This window comes from Podarcis pityusensis (genome assembly GCF_964106645.2).
Source record: "Podarcis pityusensis genome assembly, chromosome: 3".
NCBI lineage: Eukaryota > Metazoa > Chordata > Lepidosauria > Squamata > Lacertidae > Podarcis > Podarcis pityusensis.
The window spans coordinates 67,876,453-67,896,654 of NC_138026.1; the positions used below are offsets into that span (position 1 = coordinate 67,876,453).

The 20,202-nt window shown below is 39.6% G+C and overlaps 1 protein-coding gene across 4 annotated transcripts in view; it reads left to right on the forward strand.

Annotated features, from left to right (window-relative positions):
* The window catches only part of SCAF8 (SR-related CTD associated factor 8), a 74,279-nt gene that overhangs the window by 32,414 nt on the left and 21,663 nt on the right, over positions 1-20,202 (forward strand). For 2 of the 4 annotated variants that reach the window (XM_080998364.1, XM_080998365.1), the window contains exons 18-20: positions 6-59; positions 641-853; positions 1,714-3,367. In XM_080998364.1, the coding sequence (XP_080854490.1) occupies positions 6-59; positions 641-853; positions 1,714-3,353 (1,907 nt within the window). In that variant the 3' untranslated portion in view covers positions 3,354-3,367. Of the gene's footprint in view, positions 1-5; positions 60-640; positions 854-1,713; positions 4,622-5,664; positions 5,775-20,202 lie in introns of those variants that run through there. The other 2 variants (XR_013983903.1, XM_080998366.1) reach the window with 2 other exon arrangements.

Sequence of the window (20,202 nt, forward strand, 5' to 3'; positions counted from 1 at the left end):
TCTAGGTTATTTGCCTCCCCCAGTTCCACCACCTGTTCCACCGCCGGTAGTTCCAACCCGTAAGTTAGTTTATATCTTTCCTTGTGTCTTCAGTTAGGCAGTGCTCTTTCACCAAACTCCAAAATGGCTCCTACATTTAGAGGACAACTTAAAATACATTTGGTATGTTTGTTGGAGGGAGCTACTGATGAGAATTTTAAAAAAACATTAACTGTGTTGTGTATTTATATTGGAATATGTCCTTTGTTTTTAATTGTGTAGATCAATGGAAATAGTTGTAGCTCAGGAGAAACTTGCCAGCCTCTATGATAGCTACTTTGATAGCAAACTGTTTTTAAAATGATTTGTTTGCTTGTAAGGTGAAGGCAAAGTAAATGTGTGTTCATTTTGTGCTGCTGTAAATGGTAGCTTGATAATACTTCAAATAGCATATTTAGTCTATAGTTTAGGATTACCAGATTTTTTTATTACATCATTTGCACATACAACTATATGAAAAGAATTCACTGTGATACTGCAACATAAGCTGCAATCTTTAACACTTCTACTAGGGCGCAAATCCTATTGAATATACCAGGACTTCATTGTGGGTAGGCATGCATAGGGTTGTAAGAAGTTGTATGTGTGTTCTGTTTTACAGCTCTTGTACAGTCTTCGCTACCAATTGCTCAAGAATCAATGAAAGATTATAGCAACCTTGCTCTACCAGTTGGCACTGTTTCTAGTAGTCTTACCACCCCAACATTATCTGCTGGAAGTGCTTTTACTCCTCTGTCAAGTAACAAGTCAGATTTAGATGAAAAGGGATCACATCTTGCAGATCTTCAGATTTCATCAAGTGAAAACAGAGCTGGTAAGTAGCCCAATGAAACTTTGCTCATAAAGTTTGTACAACTAGAGTGGTCATTTCTGCATGGGTATTCTAAAGGGGTAGTTATTGGAGTAGCTACTGGTGCCAAGGCCACATATTGTAAGGTGCTGATCAAATAATAAAATGTCCCCTGATTTTAAAACTCACAGTGCATAGCTTAGCTTTCTACATGACAGGTTGGTTTTGAATGTGCAACAGATGCAGATATAGCTGCTGAAACACTGTGTTTCTCTGAGACCAAGAAACATTTTGCTTCTTTTTCCTGGAGGAGTAAAAGATGGATTCATAATGTCTAGAGCTCCATGCTATCTCATATGGAACATAGTTCCTGTTGTTTCCTACATTCTGGGGTGTTCTACAATAAGATCAGAGTACATGTTACTTTCATTAGCATTACAGGCCTTTTCAGTAGCATTCATGTGTATTTCTTGTTCCATGTTGGCATTTTACAAAGAATGGCACCAAATTTTTAAATCCCTTTCTGTATTCTTTTATATTTTATCTCAACTCACATGACTAGGTAGAGGGAAATATCTCCTCTTTTGATTTTGATTGTGTGACACCCTAGTTAAAATATTTTAGGAGTATTTTTATTATTATTTCAAATCCTGCTTAATTCAGTCTGTCCCCAAATTTGAGATGCTGGGTTTACTTTTTACAAATACGATTTCAAACAGATAAGAAACCAACTGATAAATGTTGATCTTGGTTTAATCTAACTCAGAGATGAAACTGCTGCAGTTTCAAGCAACACAAGCAGCTGATTAAAAAAAGAAAATTAGCTATTTCATAGTATGTACTCTTTTTTTCTGCTGACCTAAATTTTTGTATTTGCCTTTCAGTTCCAGATGATGTTTCAAGCAGTTCTGGACTTACTGGGGGAATGCAACCACCAAGTGTCTCAACCAGTTCGGGGCTTGTAGGGGGAATACAGCCACCTAGTGTCTCAAGTAGTTCTGGGCTTGTGCAGCCAGCCAGTGTGTCAAGCAGCTCTGGACATTTGACAAGAGTTCAGCCACCTAATGCTTCAAACAACTCTGGGCTTTTGACGGGTGTCCAGCCTCCAAGTGTCTCAAGCAGCTCTGGACTTCTGGCAGGACTCCAGCCCATGACTGTCTCAAGCAGCTCCAGCCTTCTAATGGGACTCCAGCCACCCATAGTGTCAAGTAACTCTGGACTTTTGTCAGGAGTCCAGCCACCTATAGTGTCAAGTAGTTCTGGGCTTTTGGCAGCACTCCAACCACCTATTGTATCAAGCAACTCTGGGATTCTGGGATTGCCACCACCGATTGTCTCAAGTAGTTCTGGACTATTAGGATTACCACCACCAAATATTTCAAGTGGCTCTGGACTTTTAGGGTTACAGCCACATGCTGGAATTCAAAATGTACCCCATTTAACTATTGCTAGTCAAAGGTTGCCTGGAATGCCTCTAGTAGATATCCGCTCAGGACTAATGCCACAGCCACCTGGGCCACGATTTCCTCTCCTGCAGCCTGGAATACCACTACAGCATAGCATTCCTCCTCCAGCAATCCTTGACCCATCCCTTCCTCCGCCTAGAGCTTTCCTTTCAGGAGATTTGTTTACTCAAACAGAGAGACCATTTGGAACTTCCGGTAGACAAAGTGTTGATAACATGTCGAATCCAGATAAAAGGTTGGCACTTGGAGATGACAGCATTCAGCAAGAAGGAGATAGAGACTATCGCTTTCCTCCAGTGGAAAATAGGGAGAACATTAATCGGACCTCTTCAGTGGATATGAGGGATTCAGTTGGAAGGCCACCACTAGATCCAAGAGAAAGTCTAGGAAGACCTCCAGTAGATGGAAGAGAACATCTTGCCAGGCCACACATAGATTTAAGAGAGAACTTTGGAAGACCAGGCATGGAAGGACTTGGTAGGAGAGACCATTTTGCTTTCAATTCAGATAAGCACTGGGGACAAAGAGGAGATTTTGATGAAAGAGAGCATCATTCATTTCCTACATTTGGTGGTCTTAAAGGCTTCCAGGAAGACCGAGAAAGGTATCGTCAAACAAACTACAGATTTGAAAATCGAAGTGGCCCAACTTGGAACCGGGGACTTGAACAAGACACTCACAGAGACTTTGATGATCGCCGAAGACCTTGGGAAAGGCAGAGGGACAGGGATGACAGAGATTTTAATTTTGGCAGAGAAATTAATGGAAACAGATTTGGGAGAGAGAGAATACAGAACAACTGGATACCCCCTCCACATCCAAGAGCATTTGAATTTTTTGAAGGTGGCACATCTCAACAAAAGACTGACAGTGTGCCCCAAGTTAATGGTGAAAATGCAGAGACAGAGAGTCAGCCACCTGCAGCGCAAGTACAGGGTGAACCAGAACTTTATGAAAAGCTGGCAACTTCAAGTGACACAAAAAAAGAGAAGAGTGACACAGAAGCTGAATTAGAAAGTGAACCAGTGGTAGAAAGCACAGAAACTGAGGGGACATAATCATCACTCAGTAGGTAAAAAGATACCTTTTGTAAAGTTGTCATCTCTCTCTGTAATAGATGAATTGCTGACTGGACCTTAGTAGTTCACTTTTGTCTGCCAGAATTAAGTTAATCTAATGTTCATGTTCATCTTTCACTTAAATAGCTGTACAACTGACCTGTATAGAAAATTGTTCTTAATTTGAACATGGTAGGTAAACTTTCCTTCTTTTCTTTTTTCTTTTTTATTTTTTTCTGACAAAACGCAAACTTACCCCACTTGCTTTTACTTCACAAGGATAAATAACAGCTTGTCAAACAAACAAAGACTTCCTATGGAAGAAATGGAAATTTTTAGATATTGCTATTAGGTTGGCCATGGAAATTGTTATACTTGAAAACAGGTGCTGGTGTATCTTGTCCAGGTTTTTAGGCTGCTGCAGAATTTTAAAGCATAGGCAGAGCTGTGATACTATATGTTCCTACAGTTTGGCCAAAAAGACAAAAGGAGCATAAATAATACAGAGAATGGTGTGTTCTTGATATTTCTGCATTATAGTCTCTTATTTCTCAAAAGTACGTGTCTGTGATTTGTTGCTCGTACTGCAGTGGGTTAAAAAATTGAAAAATTAACATACATTTTAATGTTTTTTTTAGATGCCAATAAAGCATTATTTGTTTGATAAGCATTCTAGGTATTGTATTTTTTATATACAATCTATAAAATCCTGAATGAAATGTGCTTTAGCTAATTGTTGCAAAAGGTTTATAGTACTCTTGTAAGACCAGTGCAACAATTAAATATGCTACAAAAGCATATGCCTTTCTACTTAAAAGTAAATCATGGAATCGCATTAGTTTGTGTATAACATGTGTATGTAAATATTTGTGTAAAACTGTATGTAGATACCACTGCTTCTGTGTGTGATTGTGTATGTGCACACACTCACAGAATAATGTAGACAGTTAAATAAAACTGAAATGGAATTAGGTTATAAAATGAAAAATTGTCTTTCACCTTCTTTAGATAGCAAGAAGATGATAAAAGCTGATGTGACAGGTTAAATCAAATTAACATTTGCTCTTCTAAATTATGATTGCTTTAGAAGGTGGAGTCCAATATACTCTTGAAGGGAGGGTGTAAAGTAAGATTTTAGTTGTTTTTTTAAAAAAAGTGTGGTTATGTTCGAAGCAAATATTGAAGAAAATGTTTGAATTGTCCTTTTTTTGTAATAGTTTTAGTGTTCTGGATAGAAAGTGGTAGCATTAAAATACTTTGTGATTATCTTCTTGCAGTGAATATCTGGTCCATGGTTGTTGCCCAAAACATAATTGAACCTCTTTAAGAACAAAATGAAACAAAACACTATTAGCTTATAACAAATAGCTGGCCACTTCAGATCATCCTGGCAGCAATCCTATATATGCTTACCTAGGAGTGAAACTTTCTTCTGAGTAGTCATGCATAAGATTGCTCTATTACTAAAATGGCTACCATGCCAGTAATTAGCATCTTATATCTGTTAGATGAGGCCGCAAAAAAAATCCCAGGTACTGGTTGTCAGTCTCCTTAAATATTAGGTACTACCATCTAGTAGTTTATATTTTTAGCAGACCAGTTTCTAAAAATTTAATGCAGCCCCCAAAATGTGATTCTTTGTACTAAAAGATGAAAATATTTGTAGGACCTGTTAGTTGCCAAAAAATAGACAGGTTGGCATCATACTGTCACATGGTCCTTTCTTTTTTTAAAAAGCAAACTTTATTTTCTACATTTCTTATTCATCCTCTCGCAATACAACCTGGTAAAAAAATATGGGTGGAACTCCATATTACTCCCCTGACATTTATCAGTAGAATGGAAGGCTATTTGAAGCAATTCCCCCTTCCTGCATAATCCTAAAGTCTGTTCAAGAAGATTGGGAAACCTTCTAGACCAAATTAGGGAGGCAGTGCAGGCTGATGGGGGGAAGAGCAACCACCACAAATTGTCTTCCATTTTGCTGACAGATGTCTTCTGTTAGCAAAGCAATGCTATTTGGATCCCACCTTTTAATAATAACGGTGAAAGTGTTGCAATAAACTAACATTTTATGTAGAAAATAATTAGAGGGAGAAGCAATTCAGGTCTTACAAAGTTAACTTTTTCCCCTAAGAAGTTGAAAGAATGCAATACTTGAAAAGAGTCCGTGAATAACTAGAACACAGCCATTAATAGAAGGTATCTTTTTGTTGCCATGATGTTTGGTAATTGCTGTTTGGGAAGGGAAATCCAATTTACAGTTACATTGCTGCTTAGGAAAGCTTGAGTTCTCTATCTTTCATTCCAGAACTGAAACCTGTACACTATTGTCTGTTGATATACATTAAAAATGCACCAGACTGTTGATGGTCTGGCTGTTAAAATGGATTCAGATTCATTGGACTTGCACATTTTAAGGTAATTTTCAAACTGTAGTGAAGGAATTGGGTCACTTTTATTGACACACCAGTGTGATCCTGCATGTAATTCTGAAGGGTTTTTGTGTGCTAATCTGGAATAATGTAATAGGTTGAATGTCTTTGCATTTCCCTATTTTGGGAGAAAGATTGTTAAATATTCTTGCTGGAACTGGTGTTATCCAGATTCCATCAGTCTGGATGTTTGTCAAGTGTTAGATTCTGGATAGAAAGTTTGGCCTAAGTGATGAGCCTTGATAGGCAATTCTGCAGGTCTTTTAAGACTTTAACAGTTAAAATAATGAATGTAGCAACACTGGTATTAGTATTTAACTGATTAGAATCTGTACATCAATACAATTGCATACAGAATGGTATATTTGTGAGTACTGTCGCTTATTATTGGAATAGGCTAAGTAAGAAAGACAAGACTCCTGCCTTTTATTATTCAACATTATGTATTTTTTCCACCAAAGGTTTTAGTTATGGTTAAATTAGTCTTGAGTTGTGGCATTCTGTTAAGACAAAATTCAAAAATTGGGATCCAAGTCTGCTCTCTGAGTCTTCTAGTTGAAAGGATCTGTTTTGTTCTTTGTGATGCTAGCTAGAGTCAATAGCTTTAGTATAGTGACTAATCTGTCAATTAGATCATCAGCTTTAATGGCAAACTAAAGTTTTCCACCCAGATTGTTCAGTAACGTTGAGGAAGTGTTGCTGGACAGATCTTTCTTCCCTGTTATTTTCCTGTTATTTTGTACCCACACATAGCAAATATTTTGCATTTTAGGTTGAAATTGCTAAGGGCTTTCTTTTAGTAATATGACACAGTCAAGTGAAGCAACTGGCAGTATTCTTTCACTGATGGCATAATGGCTTTTAGCATGTTAAATTTGACTGTGATGTGGTGTTATAATAGGAAATATATTCCAGATTCCCAAATAGGTAGAGAAAATATTTTGCAAATTTAATTGATCAATAAAATTATTCTCCTACAACTCAATACTTTGACAGCACTGCATGAGGATTAATTAAATATGCTGTTTCATTCTGTTTAAAATAAGCTAACTCATATTGACCACGAATACACATGGAGTATTACAGCTGACAGTCCATGCAGTATTTTGCAGTTTCTTAGGAAAATGCATTGACAATCCCCAGAAAGTAAATTCTCTTGGTTAAAATTGATCTTCACTCAGTGGCTACATTTGAACATACATAAATTATCTCGACATCTGATAGGCATGGTTCTGATTCTGTTGCAGTTCATAAACCTGTAAGTCATCAGTAACACTTTGCATAGTTCCTATAATTAATGTAAAATCATATCCTCATAATCAGAACTACTTTAAACAAAGTGCATATTTGGATTATTCATCTAAAACCTCTTGTTTCAAATCACAAGTGATTAAGCCAGTAGACTTATTTTTTAAAATATGTAAGCTGTTTTAAGACATCAGTCAGATTATTTAATAATAAAACTTGATTTTCTTTGTTTCCTGGTTATTACTCTTATAGCATTGTTTGTTCAGAACTAACTCCATTGAGTTCAGTGGTGATTGCAGTCTTGGCATTCAATGAAATTTAACCTCGGGGGCTTGTGCTTGTTCACTTTTAAATTAAGCTATCTTGGTCTTATTTATGGAGTACAGCTGATAAGTTTTTGCACTCCCTACAAATGTGATTTTCAGAAATGGCATTTTGAAAATTATAAGCAGATATAATTGTTCTTGAACAGTTTCTCAGGCAAGGAAGTACTGAGCTAGTTTACCTCTGAAACCCACAATTTCTGAAATTTTTACTTTTGAAAGCTCTTTTGCTTTTTACCTCACTTTTCTCCACTTGGTCCTCTTGTTTGTTGTAAATCATACCCAACCATGGAACGACCTGAAAAGTGAAAATGATGTAACAGCAATTTTCTCAGGCTAAGCACCAAATAACCTTTGTGTCTTTGTACTTTTGAAACACTGCACATTTTTGTAACAGATCAGTTCTTCAGTTTATCATGAAGCTTGGGATTGGAACCTTTAGAAGCATGGATAGATGGAAAATTTACAATCCCAAGCTAGATTTCAAAGCTTGTGTAAGCATGCAGCATTTCTTGTGTTTCCCTTTCCTGTCCACTTTCAGTGCAGACAGACATTAAAACTACTGTAGAGTTAAAATACATGGCATGCAAACAGCCCCAGAGACACAGGGAAGAATGGTACACGCTGGGTCACCTGATTCAGGACTTCAAAATATATACGGGATAAAGTATCCTATTTATTGGCGTATTCACAGGTGTTTTGCTGCCAGACCTCAAGCAACTCTAAAATAGAATTAGTTGTAAGTGTTGCTGCCGTCCCACAAAGTTACACATGGTGACAAGATGGAGCAAATGGTGAATGGAAACTACTCTTATATGTTATTTTACTTACATTTATGGCCAGTGCTGAATAATTTTCTCTTAATGAATTAGAAAAATAAGTAAAATACCATAGGACTGCCATAAATTGAATGTTTTGAAATACGTTTGCACTGTGAGCAGAATACTCTTGCACTGATTATGACCTAGAACATTGTGTCCTTAGTTTAATTCTGCCAAAAAATACTTTCATTAACATGAACCCAGTGTAGGGCATTTTTGGTCCACAGGCATGATTAGGTCCACCAGGCCACTGTAGCCAAGCCACACCCACCAGTGCCATTATATGATGCCAGTTGTAGGACAGGTAAGGATATAGTTGTCAGGCTTCTGACATGCTATGCAAGAGGCTTGTGAAACTTTGTTGCATTTATGCACAGCTGATTGCTGCACTTACGGAGCACAAAGCCCCTCATATAGTGCTTTTCATGGGCTACACCTTTACCCACATGGTTTGAAAGTAAGTTGTGAGCAAAACCGGTCACCTGATGTCAAAGCATCAGATGATTAACAGCTAGGGGGCCTCATCCACCTGTCAGACTTGGCCTGTGGGTGGTGGGCTGAGGGAGATAACAATCTGGCCTACTAGTCAGATCCAATTCCTCACCCATGATGTAAAGTAATAAAAGTGCATATAAATGTGTACTAAATAAAGCATACATTTATTTCCATCAATTTAAAGGTCTTGGCTGAGATAAATGCATGAATTTTTGCAGTCAAACATGCAGCTGTTTAATTTTCATAACAATGCTCATGTCCAATGCAGCAGCAAACGGATTAAAACATTGAAAATCACAACTCCAGTTAAAGACAGCACAAAAAACTAACTAAAGCTTTTTTAAAAAATCCAAAAACAATGAAATGCAGAGGTTAAGATGTAAAGGGGAGGGGGAATACATTTAATACTCCCATCAGCGGGTGGCGCTGTGGTCTAAGCCACAGAGCCTAGGGCTTGCCGATCAGAAGGTTGGTGGTTTGAATCCCCACGATGGAGTGAGCTCCCGTTGCTCGGTCCCTGCTCCTGCCAACCTAGCAGTTCGAAAGCACGAAGTGCAAATAGATAAATAGGTACCGCTCCAGCAGGGAGGTAAACAGCGTTTCCGCGCGCTGCTCTGGTTCGCCAGAAGCAGCTTAGTCATGCTGGCCGCATGACCCGGAAGCTGTCTGCGGACAAACGCCGGCTCCCTCATCCAGTAAAGTGAGATGAGTGCCGCAACCCCAGAGTCATCTGCAACTGGAATAATCCAACTCAACAGGATAGTTAGTTTTTTTACTTTCCTGGAGTAGATATGTCTATGCTATTCGGTTTTGGCAGTTTATGCTTATAGGATGGTAAGGAAATACAGAATCTTACTGAAGGAAAATGTTGAGATTTTCTTTCTTTTTTTAAGTGGGGAAAACATGTATGGAAATACAACATTGACAAAGGTGTTGCTATGAGGCATCTGTAACCAGCTTTAGCTAAGGGCCCAGCCACAATTTCTAATTGAAACCTCCAAAATTTGGAGCTGCTCCAGGCTGTCTTCGTTGTGTCTGTGGATGGTATTCAACTACTGCATCCCATCAGTGCAATGATTTTTGTTTGCACAACAGCACTCCCCCTGTGTGTGGGGGGGGGGGGGGAAATGTTCCATTCCACAAAGAAAAATCCGTGTGCCAGTGGAACAAGAGACCTAGCACTGCATTGGATTCTACCCAGCATCTTCTCTTGCCATTACTACACTTCTGTTGACCTGCTTAAAGTGCAAGCATGCTTGCTTCTCAGTAAGGGGCGGTTTTGGAGCTATGTGCTTAGAGAAGCACAGAACATGGTACCTCTGTTCTAAATGGCTTTGAGAAGAAGTACTGGTATTAAATAAGCTTATTGCTTGTGGGGATGTTTTCCAGTTCTAGGCAATGTGGGGGCTGAGGAGGCTGCTCCTCCCCTCCTGAAGAAAAGCATGTAGGATTGAAAGGATGTTTGAGCCTTTTGTTAGTCACCTAGCCCTCCTCTACAGCCTGGTCCCCTCTGAAACTTAACACATTGTTAATAATTTTTTAAAAAGCCACATGGATTTGCATATGCTAATGTATATGTAAAGGTAGAATTTCAGAAATAATTACTATTAACGTAATTAATGTGATTCAACTGATAGGTCCAGTCAGCAGAAGGACTTCAGCTTGCACAGTGGGTCTTTCCCCACTGTGTCCCATATGAACTTCTTGGCTCTTTATTATGTCCCTTTGCTTTGCTATCACCGCAACCCTTTTCTTTCCAGCATTATAGATGGTTCGTTTTTCTATCTTTTCTTGTTTCCCCATTACCAAGGCTTGTTCCTCCTTGGATCCTGAAAGTGCATACAAGAAGTTTAAATATGGTCCAGTTGCTCAGATTTTAATTTTGATGCACAGGCAAATAATATTCTTTGGCATATATTAGATATCATAGAGCATTGAGGACCTGAAAAAGTATCCTGTGATCACTGGTGGAATGAGGATCCATTCTCCAAGATGTCTCTCCTTTTTCCGAAAATCCTGGGTTTCCTCTCTGCTAAAGTTTCGTAAAACTGAAGATATAAGCTCTAGAACATCAGATTCTCACTCACCATGTCACCAACTTCTCATCAGTAATTATAGTTTTTCTTCAAGAGTTTGAGATTTTAAAAATCCCTAGTAGAATTTGGAGTCAATCTTTCCTCTTCGGTTTTTGTTTTAAGAAAAGACAGGTCGACACCAGCTTTAGAAAACATGCAATATCCCTGTTGATAGCTGAAATGCTATTGTTTGGGGCTCCAGTCAGTGTGAATCAAGACACTTGTAGTTGTGCTTCAGATTTGGAGATGGGAAGGAAAGTTTTTGCCTGTATGCATTCAGCATTCTGTATGTCCTAGAAACTCTCAGGACCATTTAAAAGAAATATGCAAACTAATACACTTCTGCATACCTGTTTCCCCAAGTGCAGGGAAACCACTATTTTATTTTTGGGTGGCCTCATTTTGCTTCCTGACTGATAGGTGCTTAATTACCTAGTTCAGTATTGGAAGGAGTAAAACATTTGAATTACATTTAATGGTGATAATTTTATTCATTTGTGGCACCTAAAATATATACTATAGTCTCTGCGTTGCTCATCTGACTAAAAATATTGCAATTAAGTTGATGCCAATAAATCCTGTGCTATTAGAGAACTGTTCATGAATTCAAAGTACAGACTTCTAGAGGAGGCTATTCTCTATATCAGAGGTTGTCCATACATGCCCATTTGCTTATTGAATCTATCTAAGTCAGTGCTGTGGGCTACTTTCTTAGGAAGCTTCCTTATACTGTGTCCATAGATCCATGTGGCTTTCTCCATATCTGGTACCTGATCTTTTATTTAATTGATGGTGCCAGGAATTGAACCAGAGACTTGCAAACGCATGTGCTCTGCCACTGAGTTATGTTCCCTTCCAGATGCACTTGAACCCGTGGGGCTAAGCTCCTTAGAGCAGGGATAGGCAACCTAAGGCCTGTGGGCCGGATGCAGCCTAATCGCCTTCTCAATCCGGCCCGCAGACGGTCTGGGAATCAGTGTGCTTTTACATGAGTAGAATGTGTGCTTTTATTTAAAATGCATCTCTGGGTTATTTGTGGCCATAGGAATTCGTTCATTCTCCCCCCCCCCAAAAAAAAAATAGTCCGGCCCACCACATGGCCTGAGGGACGGTGAACCAGCCCATGGCTGAAAAAGGTTGCCTTAGAGGGTATTCTGGCTCTTACACAATCTGAAAACAAACCTTTTCAAATGTAAGACTAAAGTGTGCTTTTGCTATTTGGGAAATAGCATCTGCTATCTGAATCAAATCTGCAAGAAGTGCACAAAAGATCCACCACTGTGTGTAAATTTGGCTGTGTCAGATTGTTGGGAGACATGTGACAAGCATGTAAACTGTTAGGAATTATAGTTGATTCATCAATACAAGGGAACATTGGATAACCACAACATTGATTCCCTAATATGAAATGCACATGAAAGGTGACTAATGAAAGTTGTCAAATTGCTCTTGAAAGGGGTGTGTAGATGCTGAAGAAGTGAAGCAGTTAATGTGGATGTACAGGTGGGAGTTTTTGAAAAAGGTATCTGAGTTTGCTTTTGGTTCTTTATCTGACTTCATTATACTTAGCACAAGTACACATGGCCACCAGAATGCTATGTTCTTCAGGGCTATTGGTTCATTTTGATACTCCCTGGTGCATGCAAACCATTTCCCATTACTCGCTGTCCTACAAGTCATCATTACACTGGTACCTCAGGTTACATACGCTTCAGGTTACATACGCTTTAGGTTACAGATTCCGCTAACCCAGAAATAGTGCTTCAGGTTAAGAACTTTGCTTCAGGATGAGAACAGAAATCGTGCTCTGGCGGCGCGGCGGCAGCAGGAGGCCCCATTAGCGAAAATGGTGCCTCAGGTTAAGAACAGTTTCAGGTTAAGAATGGACCTCCAGAACGAATTAAGTACGTAACCCGAGGTACCACTGTATGTCTGAACCAAAAGAAAGTGCAGCTTTTGTGACACTTCAGTCAGCATTGAAAGAATATTCTCTTACTATTTTTTAGGGTAAGACAAAAGGCAACAAATGTTCCTATATTCAGGAAAGGACTTCCTAAACGGGAATCCATTTTCCCTCAGTGACATCATTTTAGTGCATATTTTCTGATTGACCAGGATAACCCGTGTAACTAGTCCAGGACGTACTGCCCTCTCTGACTTGGTTGTGTTGCCCTCCATCAGGTGGCTTTGTAGCTAGCTACCCAAACTGGGATTACAGCATTGTGTTTATTATATTGTCGCTGATTGGCTGGGATCACTCTGGAAAGGAGAGAGCCATAAATGGTAATTGAAGAAGCATCATGGGGGGGGGGGGGCAAGTGCCCATGGATAGCAGGGATGGATGAGTAATCCATTTAGTCCAAATACTGAAGCAAAGTAACCTAAATTGCCAGACTTGCTTATAGATTTTGGTTCTTGTGCTGCAGTTTTTAGTCCAAAAAAACAATCCATTTTAGGGGGGAAAATGCATTAGAAAGTATACAAAAGGAAGGGGGAAGACTGCATGCAAAATGCCTATATAATGTGACCAGTTTAAGTGTTTCATGGTTGGTTGGTTTTTTTAAATGTACAAAACTTGGGATGGATGAACCTATGATTGAACACACTCAGAACTGATATAGAGTGAAAATAAACTGATGTGTCCATTTGTAAAGAACAGGATCAAAAAAGGCGAAAATGTAAAGGGTATATCTACCCACTGAGAGTGCTACTTTCATTTTGAAAAGTGGAAACAGAAATTTTCAGCACAGTGCTAACACTACATTCCTTCAGTAGCCTATAAACGCAAGAGGTAGGTTAATGCCAGCCCACCTGTACAATGTTTGGCTAAAAATAGAAGTGAAAGAGCTTAGTTTTGTTGTATCTTATTTTTAAAGGCTTTAATTTTTTTAAAGAAACTTGATAGGCAGCCAAGAAATGGTACATGCCTTTTCTTACATTTCCATTCCCCCTTCCACCCACAGTGTGCATAGCCAGGCATTATAATCAAACCAAGTATGCATTAAACTGTCATCCCTTAAGGGGAAAAATGTCTTCTAATAGGGCCTGAAAGTGATCTCAAAAACAATTCCTAAGTTTTCAATTGCTTCTTAAAATATAGCTGCTGTAAATTTTGCCCATAATTGCCTTTCACGTTTTCATGAAATATTTTCTGTGCAGTAAAATAGAATTCACCTCACAGTTGTAAAATGAGAAGCAGGGGCCAGCAGGAAAGATCATTTTAAAGAATCGGGTATAAAGAGGGGACCCTTGGTTCAGTTGTGGGAAAATTGGGATATTTATGTCAAGAGAGGTTTTAGACTATATAAAATGATTGTATCAATGATACAATTTCATGGAAGAGACATTTACTAAAATTATGTGTGTGATAGTTACAAAAGGAAATTGACCTTCATAGCTGTGTATCTGCAGCTTACCTAAAGATTTACTGGTGGTGTCTTATTCTCAATATATGGAATTACACTGTAATTAAGTGGAGGGGGTTTCAGTTGAGCTTACTGCAATATGGCAGAATTATCCCTCCTATTCTGGCAGTACCATGGAAAAAGCATAGAATGGCAACTAACAGAATAATATCTAAGAAATGACATGCTATTGTCCAAGCTATTAAAGCAGTTTGAATAAGAATCCAATGCCTGCATCTAAAACTCACTCCAGTCCATATCATCTGGCTATTCTACACTGCTCTTTTTTTACAACAGTAAAAAAGAAAGGAGATAGCGAGATAAAACCATAAAGACAGAAAAGAAAGGTAGCTGTAGTGTAGTGTGAAGAAGAAAAGTAAACTGGAAATAAAGCTGTACACCCTCTTCTAATCTTTTACTCATTCTGCATCATTTTTTATCATTAACAACCTGATCTAGTGGAAGGTGCACTTGGTATCTCTGCCATTCACCATTGACTTCACACAGGTCACTGTGACACGTCCTAGTGTCAGTATGTGTTACGTGTCTCAGTATCATCTTCCAAAATAGCCCAAGTGTTTCACCATATGCAATAACACTTGCTGATCCTTCGGCATCTTTGTACAGCTTTTTTTAAATCTTCCTCTCCAATCCAGATACCAAAATCACGTGTTGGCTATCATTATATTCAGCAGCATTTCCAAGCAGCCTTTGAAGAGCAGGATTGTTCCATTGCTGTCATCCATTTTAGTTCATCATGGCTGCTCTCATGTTTGCTGAAATTGATGGTTCCTTGGATCTAGCAAGACCCAAGTTAACATTTTGAGATGTGATTGTTGAATAAAGGACATTTTGAATATTCTGGTATAACGTAGCGCACATTTGTACGGTATCTCAGCTCTTGTCCTAGATAGATACCAAAGTATATCTCTATTTGTCAAAGATAGCCAGGATCCAAAGGCTTGAAAGCAACATTCTGCACATGCACCAGAACTTTTCAGGCTACTCCTTCCCAATGAACCTCCCCAAATTCTGCTCTTGAAGTTTAGTGGATTCTTCTCAGCCACATTTGATGCTGTGTAAGGGGATGAAAAAGAAAATGGACAGCAAACTATTTTGCTGTCTGACCTAGGACACAAGAACTTTCTTTATGCCACATCAAACCATTGGTCCATGTAGCTTGCTACTCTCTCCACTGATTGACAGAAGTTTTCAAGGGTTTCAGACAAGAGCCTTTCTCAGTTGAACATGGAGATGCTGGGGGTTGAATTGTGAATCTTTGGCATGCTCTACCACTGAGCCGTAGCTCTTCCCCACTTCAAGTTAATCAGATGTTGATTTAAAATTATCCTGGATCAATATAAGCAGCCAGTCTCCTGGGGGTCTTTAAAAATATATTAAAAATAAAATAAAATGACCAGTAGCACCTTAGAGACCAACTAAGATTGTTCTTTAAAGTTACACCTCAAGTTACAGTGGATCATTGCATGCTTGCACTGAATTTTGAGCTCCATATAAGCTAAGGGGCATGGAGTCTCGTTTATGCTGTCTGCTAACTTCAGCTGTAAATTAATCACTTCATTATGTAATCCAATTAGATACTGAGTTAATTGGAAAGCTGGTAGTATCAACACACAGCTTCCCATGCAAATAAGTATTGTTTTCAGGGCTTAACCCTTGACTCCTTTGTGCTCTCTTTTTGGAAGATTCTTTTTATTCATTTCATTTCATTCTGTTTGTGGAGTGCATCTTATGGAACATCTTGGAGCAATAAAAATATCAATGATAAAAGAACACAATATCGTATATATCAAATCCAGTACCTGGGGAGGGGAGGAACCTCCACTTAAAATACCTTTTGAAATAGGAAGGTCTTCACTGAAAAGACAAAAAAGACACCGCTGGTCTGATATGTAAGAGGAGGGAGTTCCAAATGGTAGGTGCCGCCATACTGAAAACCTGATTCCAACAACATGTGGAACAAACCTCCTGATGAGATGATTTCTGCAGGATGCCTCCTTCAGAGCACAGTGAACAGTTGGATGTAAGCGGTGAGCTCATCTTTTAGGAGGACAAATTTCATCAGTACTTCTGTCAGCATTGAAAGGCACTAATAAGATAATAATTTGGATTAATGTGACTTGAACAAAACCAAAGCTGTAAGACACTGTAACACACATTTCCAGGAATTCTGTAGAGTCAGTCTCTGATCAACATGACTTGCAATGATCACCTTATTATTAGCAAATTTCTGCTTTGGTTGTAAGATAGGAGATAATAACATCAATTTTGCCTTTTTTTAAGACTACATTTCTGCAGCATACTGGTGGTGTGGGGTATTAATATCAGGTTTGTATGAAGTAGATATCTGATCACAGATTTAAACAGTAGTTTAAAACATTAGACCACGACAAATTATTTCTTGATTTGTCAAATTGCATTGACACATAAGGGATTTTAAAAGAAAATCACAATTGCTGTCTCCCTGAAAGCAACCAATTCAAAATTGCTTAGTGACAACACCGCTTAGAGATTGCTGATTAAGCAATATATAAATTATTGAAGTAATAATAATAATAATAATTTATTATTTATACCCCGCCCATCTGGCTGGGTTTCCCCAGCCACTCTGGGCGGCTTCCAACTGAATATTAAAAACAGTACAGCATCAGACATTAAAAACTTCCCTAAAGAGGGCTGCCTTCAGTTGTCTTTTAAGAGTAAAATAGTTGTTTATTGCTTTGACATCTGCTGGGAGGGCGTTCCACAGGGCAGGCGCCACTACCGAGAAGGCCCTCTGCCTGGTTCCCTGTAACCTTACTTCTCGCAACGAGGGAACCACCAGAAGGCCCTCGGCGCTGGAACTCAGTGTCCGGGCTGAACGATGGGGGTGGAGACGCTCCTTCAGGTATACAGGACCGAGGCCGTTTAGGGCTTTAAAGGTCAGCACCAACACTTTGAATTGTGCTCGGAAACGTACTGGGAGCCAATGCAGATCTCTCAGAACCGGGGTTATGTGGTCCCGGCGGCCACTCCCAGTCACCAGTCTAGCTGCTGCATTCTGGATTAATTGCAGTTTCCGGATCACCTTCAAAGGTAGCCCCACGTAGAGCGTGTTGCAGTAGTCCAAGCGGGAGATAACTAGAGCATGCACCACTCTGGCAAGACAGTCCGCGGGCAGGTAGGGTCTTAGCCTGCGTACCAGGTGGAGCTGGTAGACAGCTGCCCTGGACACAGAATTAACCTGTGCCTCCATGGACAGCTGTGAGTCCAAAATGACTCCCAGGCTGCGCACCTGGTCCTTCAGGGGCACAGTTACCCCATTCAGGACCAGGGAATCCCCCACACCCACCCGCCCCCTGTCCCCCAAAAACAGTACTTCTGTCTTGTCAGGATTCAACCTCAATCTGTTAGCCGCCATCCATCCTCCAACAGCCTCCAGGCACTCACACAGGACCTTCACCGCCTTCACTTGTTCTGATTTAAAGGAGAGGTAGAGTAATGGACAATAAATAAAATTACAAGTAACCAGTTCCTTTAAATAGCATTCTTTGGTTTATTCTGGACCCCATGCTATGTCACAAATTTTGTCAGTTTGTTGAACCCTCAAACTTTCAAATTTTATACTGTATAAAGATTTTGTAGTGCCTAATGAATGCTTTGGTAACAGTACAACGGCTTTTCACCAGTGATCTGGTTCATGATAATATAATCCCCAAAAGCTCCAATTGTGTCCTGTTAATACTTTCTATATCTTACCTTGAAAGCTGTGTGGTTGCTGCCACTACTGTGGTTGATCCCAAACCGCCCTCCAGAATAATTACATCTGTCATTTTTTATTACTCTTCATATTTATACCCTGCCATTCCTCCCTTAGGATCCCAGGGTGGTGCATAGATCAGCAAAGAATACAAATAAAATTACAACCTTGAAAACCTGCAATAGTGTCAGTAAAATACAGAATTCTCAGTGCAGCTTTCAAAGGATAACAGGTCATCAGCCAAACCCACCCTTCCCCAAAGCCCCTGGATAAACAAGTGGATCTTTAGCTTTTGGTGGAATGATGTTGGTGTGAGGCACAAGCACATCTCTGTCGGGATAGTGTTCCACAGTCAGGATGCCACTACAGAGAAGGCCTAGCCCCATGTCACCACCAGCTGGTCCAGTGGAAGACACTGTTAATTGTGTGGTTGTGTATTACTCTCCTTACACATCTGCTTAATGGGTCAGATACTGTTACCGTTGCATGTAACTCTACAATCCACTATTGTCACATATTTAGGAGGTGTAAATGCTGCCAGGAGCAGCTTAGGAACGACTTGCAGGAGTAGAGGCAATTGTGCAGCTAAAACAGTGTATAAATGGTTCCAGAATGGGGTCTGTTTGCACATAATGCTAAAATCATGGTTTGGTATATGGGTGGAGAGCCTGTGGGCCTAATTAGGTCTGGCATGGATCCCAATTTGGCTGGCGTGGCTATTTCCCCCAATCCATGTAACCTGCCCCACACCTGATGTCGTATGTGATGACAGCCAGAAATGCAGCTGCCAATGAACAATTGAAAGCCTTACAAGTGCTCCCTGTTGTGCCTTGGCAAGGGAGGCTTGAAGTCAGAGCCAAGCAGGTGATTGGTGGTGACAGCAAGCCAGCAGCGATCAGCAGCTCAGTGGTGTTCACTACCAGGATCTTCATAGCATAGTCAATCCCAGCAGATTTCTGTAAACTCCAACCCCTCCTCAATTCTGTATTGTATATAGATGGGAAGCTGATTTCTACCAAATTTATTTAGAGTTTCAAAGAATCTTGCATGAACCAGGAATACTGGTTTACAACGTTGGTTTGTTAAACAAGCCAGCTTCATAAATTATGTTTTGAAATTGCTTGACTCAACAATTAACCATCATTTATTGTAAACCAAGATTCCAGATACAATGGAACGGTCTTCTTTTGTGTGGCATTGCCCTTTCAGGATTCTACTCTGAGAAGAACTAGCACTGAATACCACCCACATGCTAGAATACATGTGTGTTGATAGTTGGGAGGGGGAATAATTCTGGAGGCTTTTGTTGAAATGAGAGGCAAGTATGGCTTGCTAAGTGTTTCTGTTTTTCTCTCATGCTCTTTGCACAATTCCCTATTTCCTTTGAAATAGATGTTTTTTAAAAAATGTTATCATCACCATCAGCAGCAGCAGCAGCATTGTAGTAGTGGGATTAGAAATGTAGCCTAAGAGTGTGTTTGTCGCTCAATTCCCCATTTACTTCAGGGGAGATTTTTTCTTGTTGCCAATATCATCATCACCATCATCACTGTAGTAGCACTAGGGTTAGGACTGCAGCGTGGGTCTTCTGCTTCATGCTTTTGTTATCCATCATCTTGGACTATATCATCCTCATTCAACTCAGTGTTGCAGAATGAATGTTTCGTTAACATCATTATTATGCTCACAGTACAGTATAGGTGACTTATTGAAATTAATGGCCCTAACTAATTAATTTCAGTGGGTTTACTCTCAGAAAAATCTACTTGAATACCACTTTGCATGTGTGCATGCATGTGTGGATTTTTGTGAGTCTCATAACTATCATCACAGCACATAGTTTAGTTAGGTACTAAGCGTTTGTAAAAATGCAATTATTAAATGCTCACAGTATCTTTGTAAGGGATGGATATGAGGAGAAACTTCCTGACCCCACTGACCAAACCCCCACAACCTCCTAGCCATCCTACCAGGTCCAGGGGGCAGCAGTCGCCACAAAGTAAATGTGGCAGAAGTCCTCCGAGGCATGTAGGAGAAGGGGAGGGAACCCGTACGATTGATCCTTTGTTCTATGAGACACATCTACACAGCACAAAGTGTCCTGTTAAGCTTATTATTTATCTATCGTGTTTTAGGACAGCAAGGGGGCCAAGGAGGAGTTTTCAGTAGCTGCCAGTATATTCTAGAAACACTTTCCTAAAAAGATTAACCAAACCCAAATCTGTGCATTTTCCAAAAATCTTGCAGTACCTTCTTATTACTTACATTGGTTTCTGGCAACCAGAGAA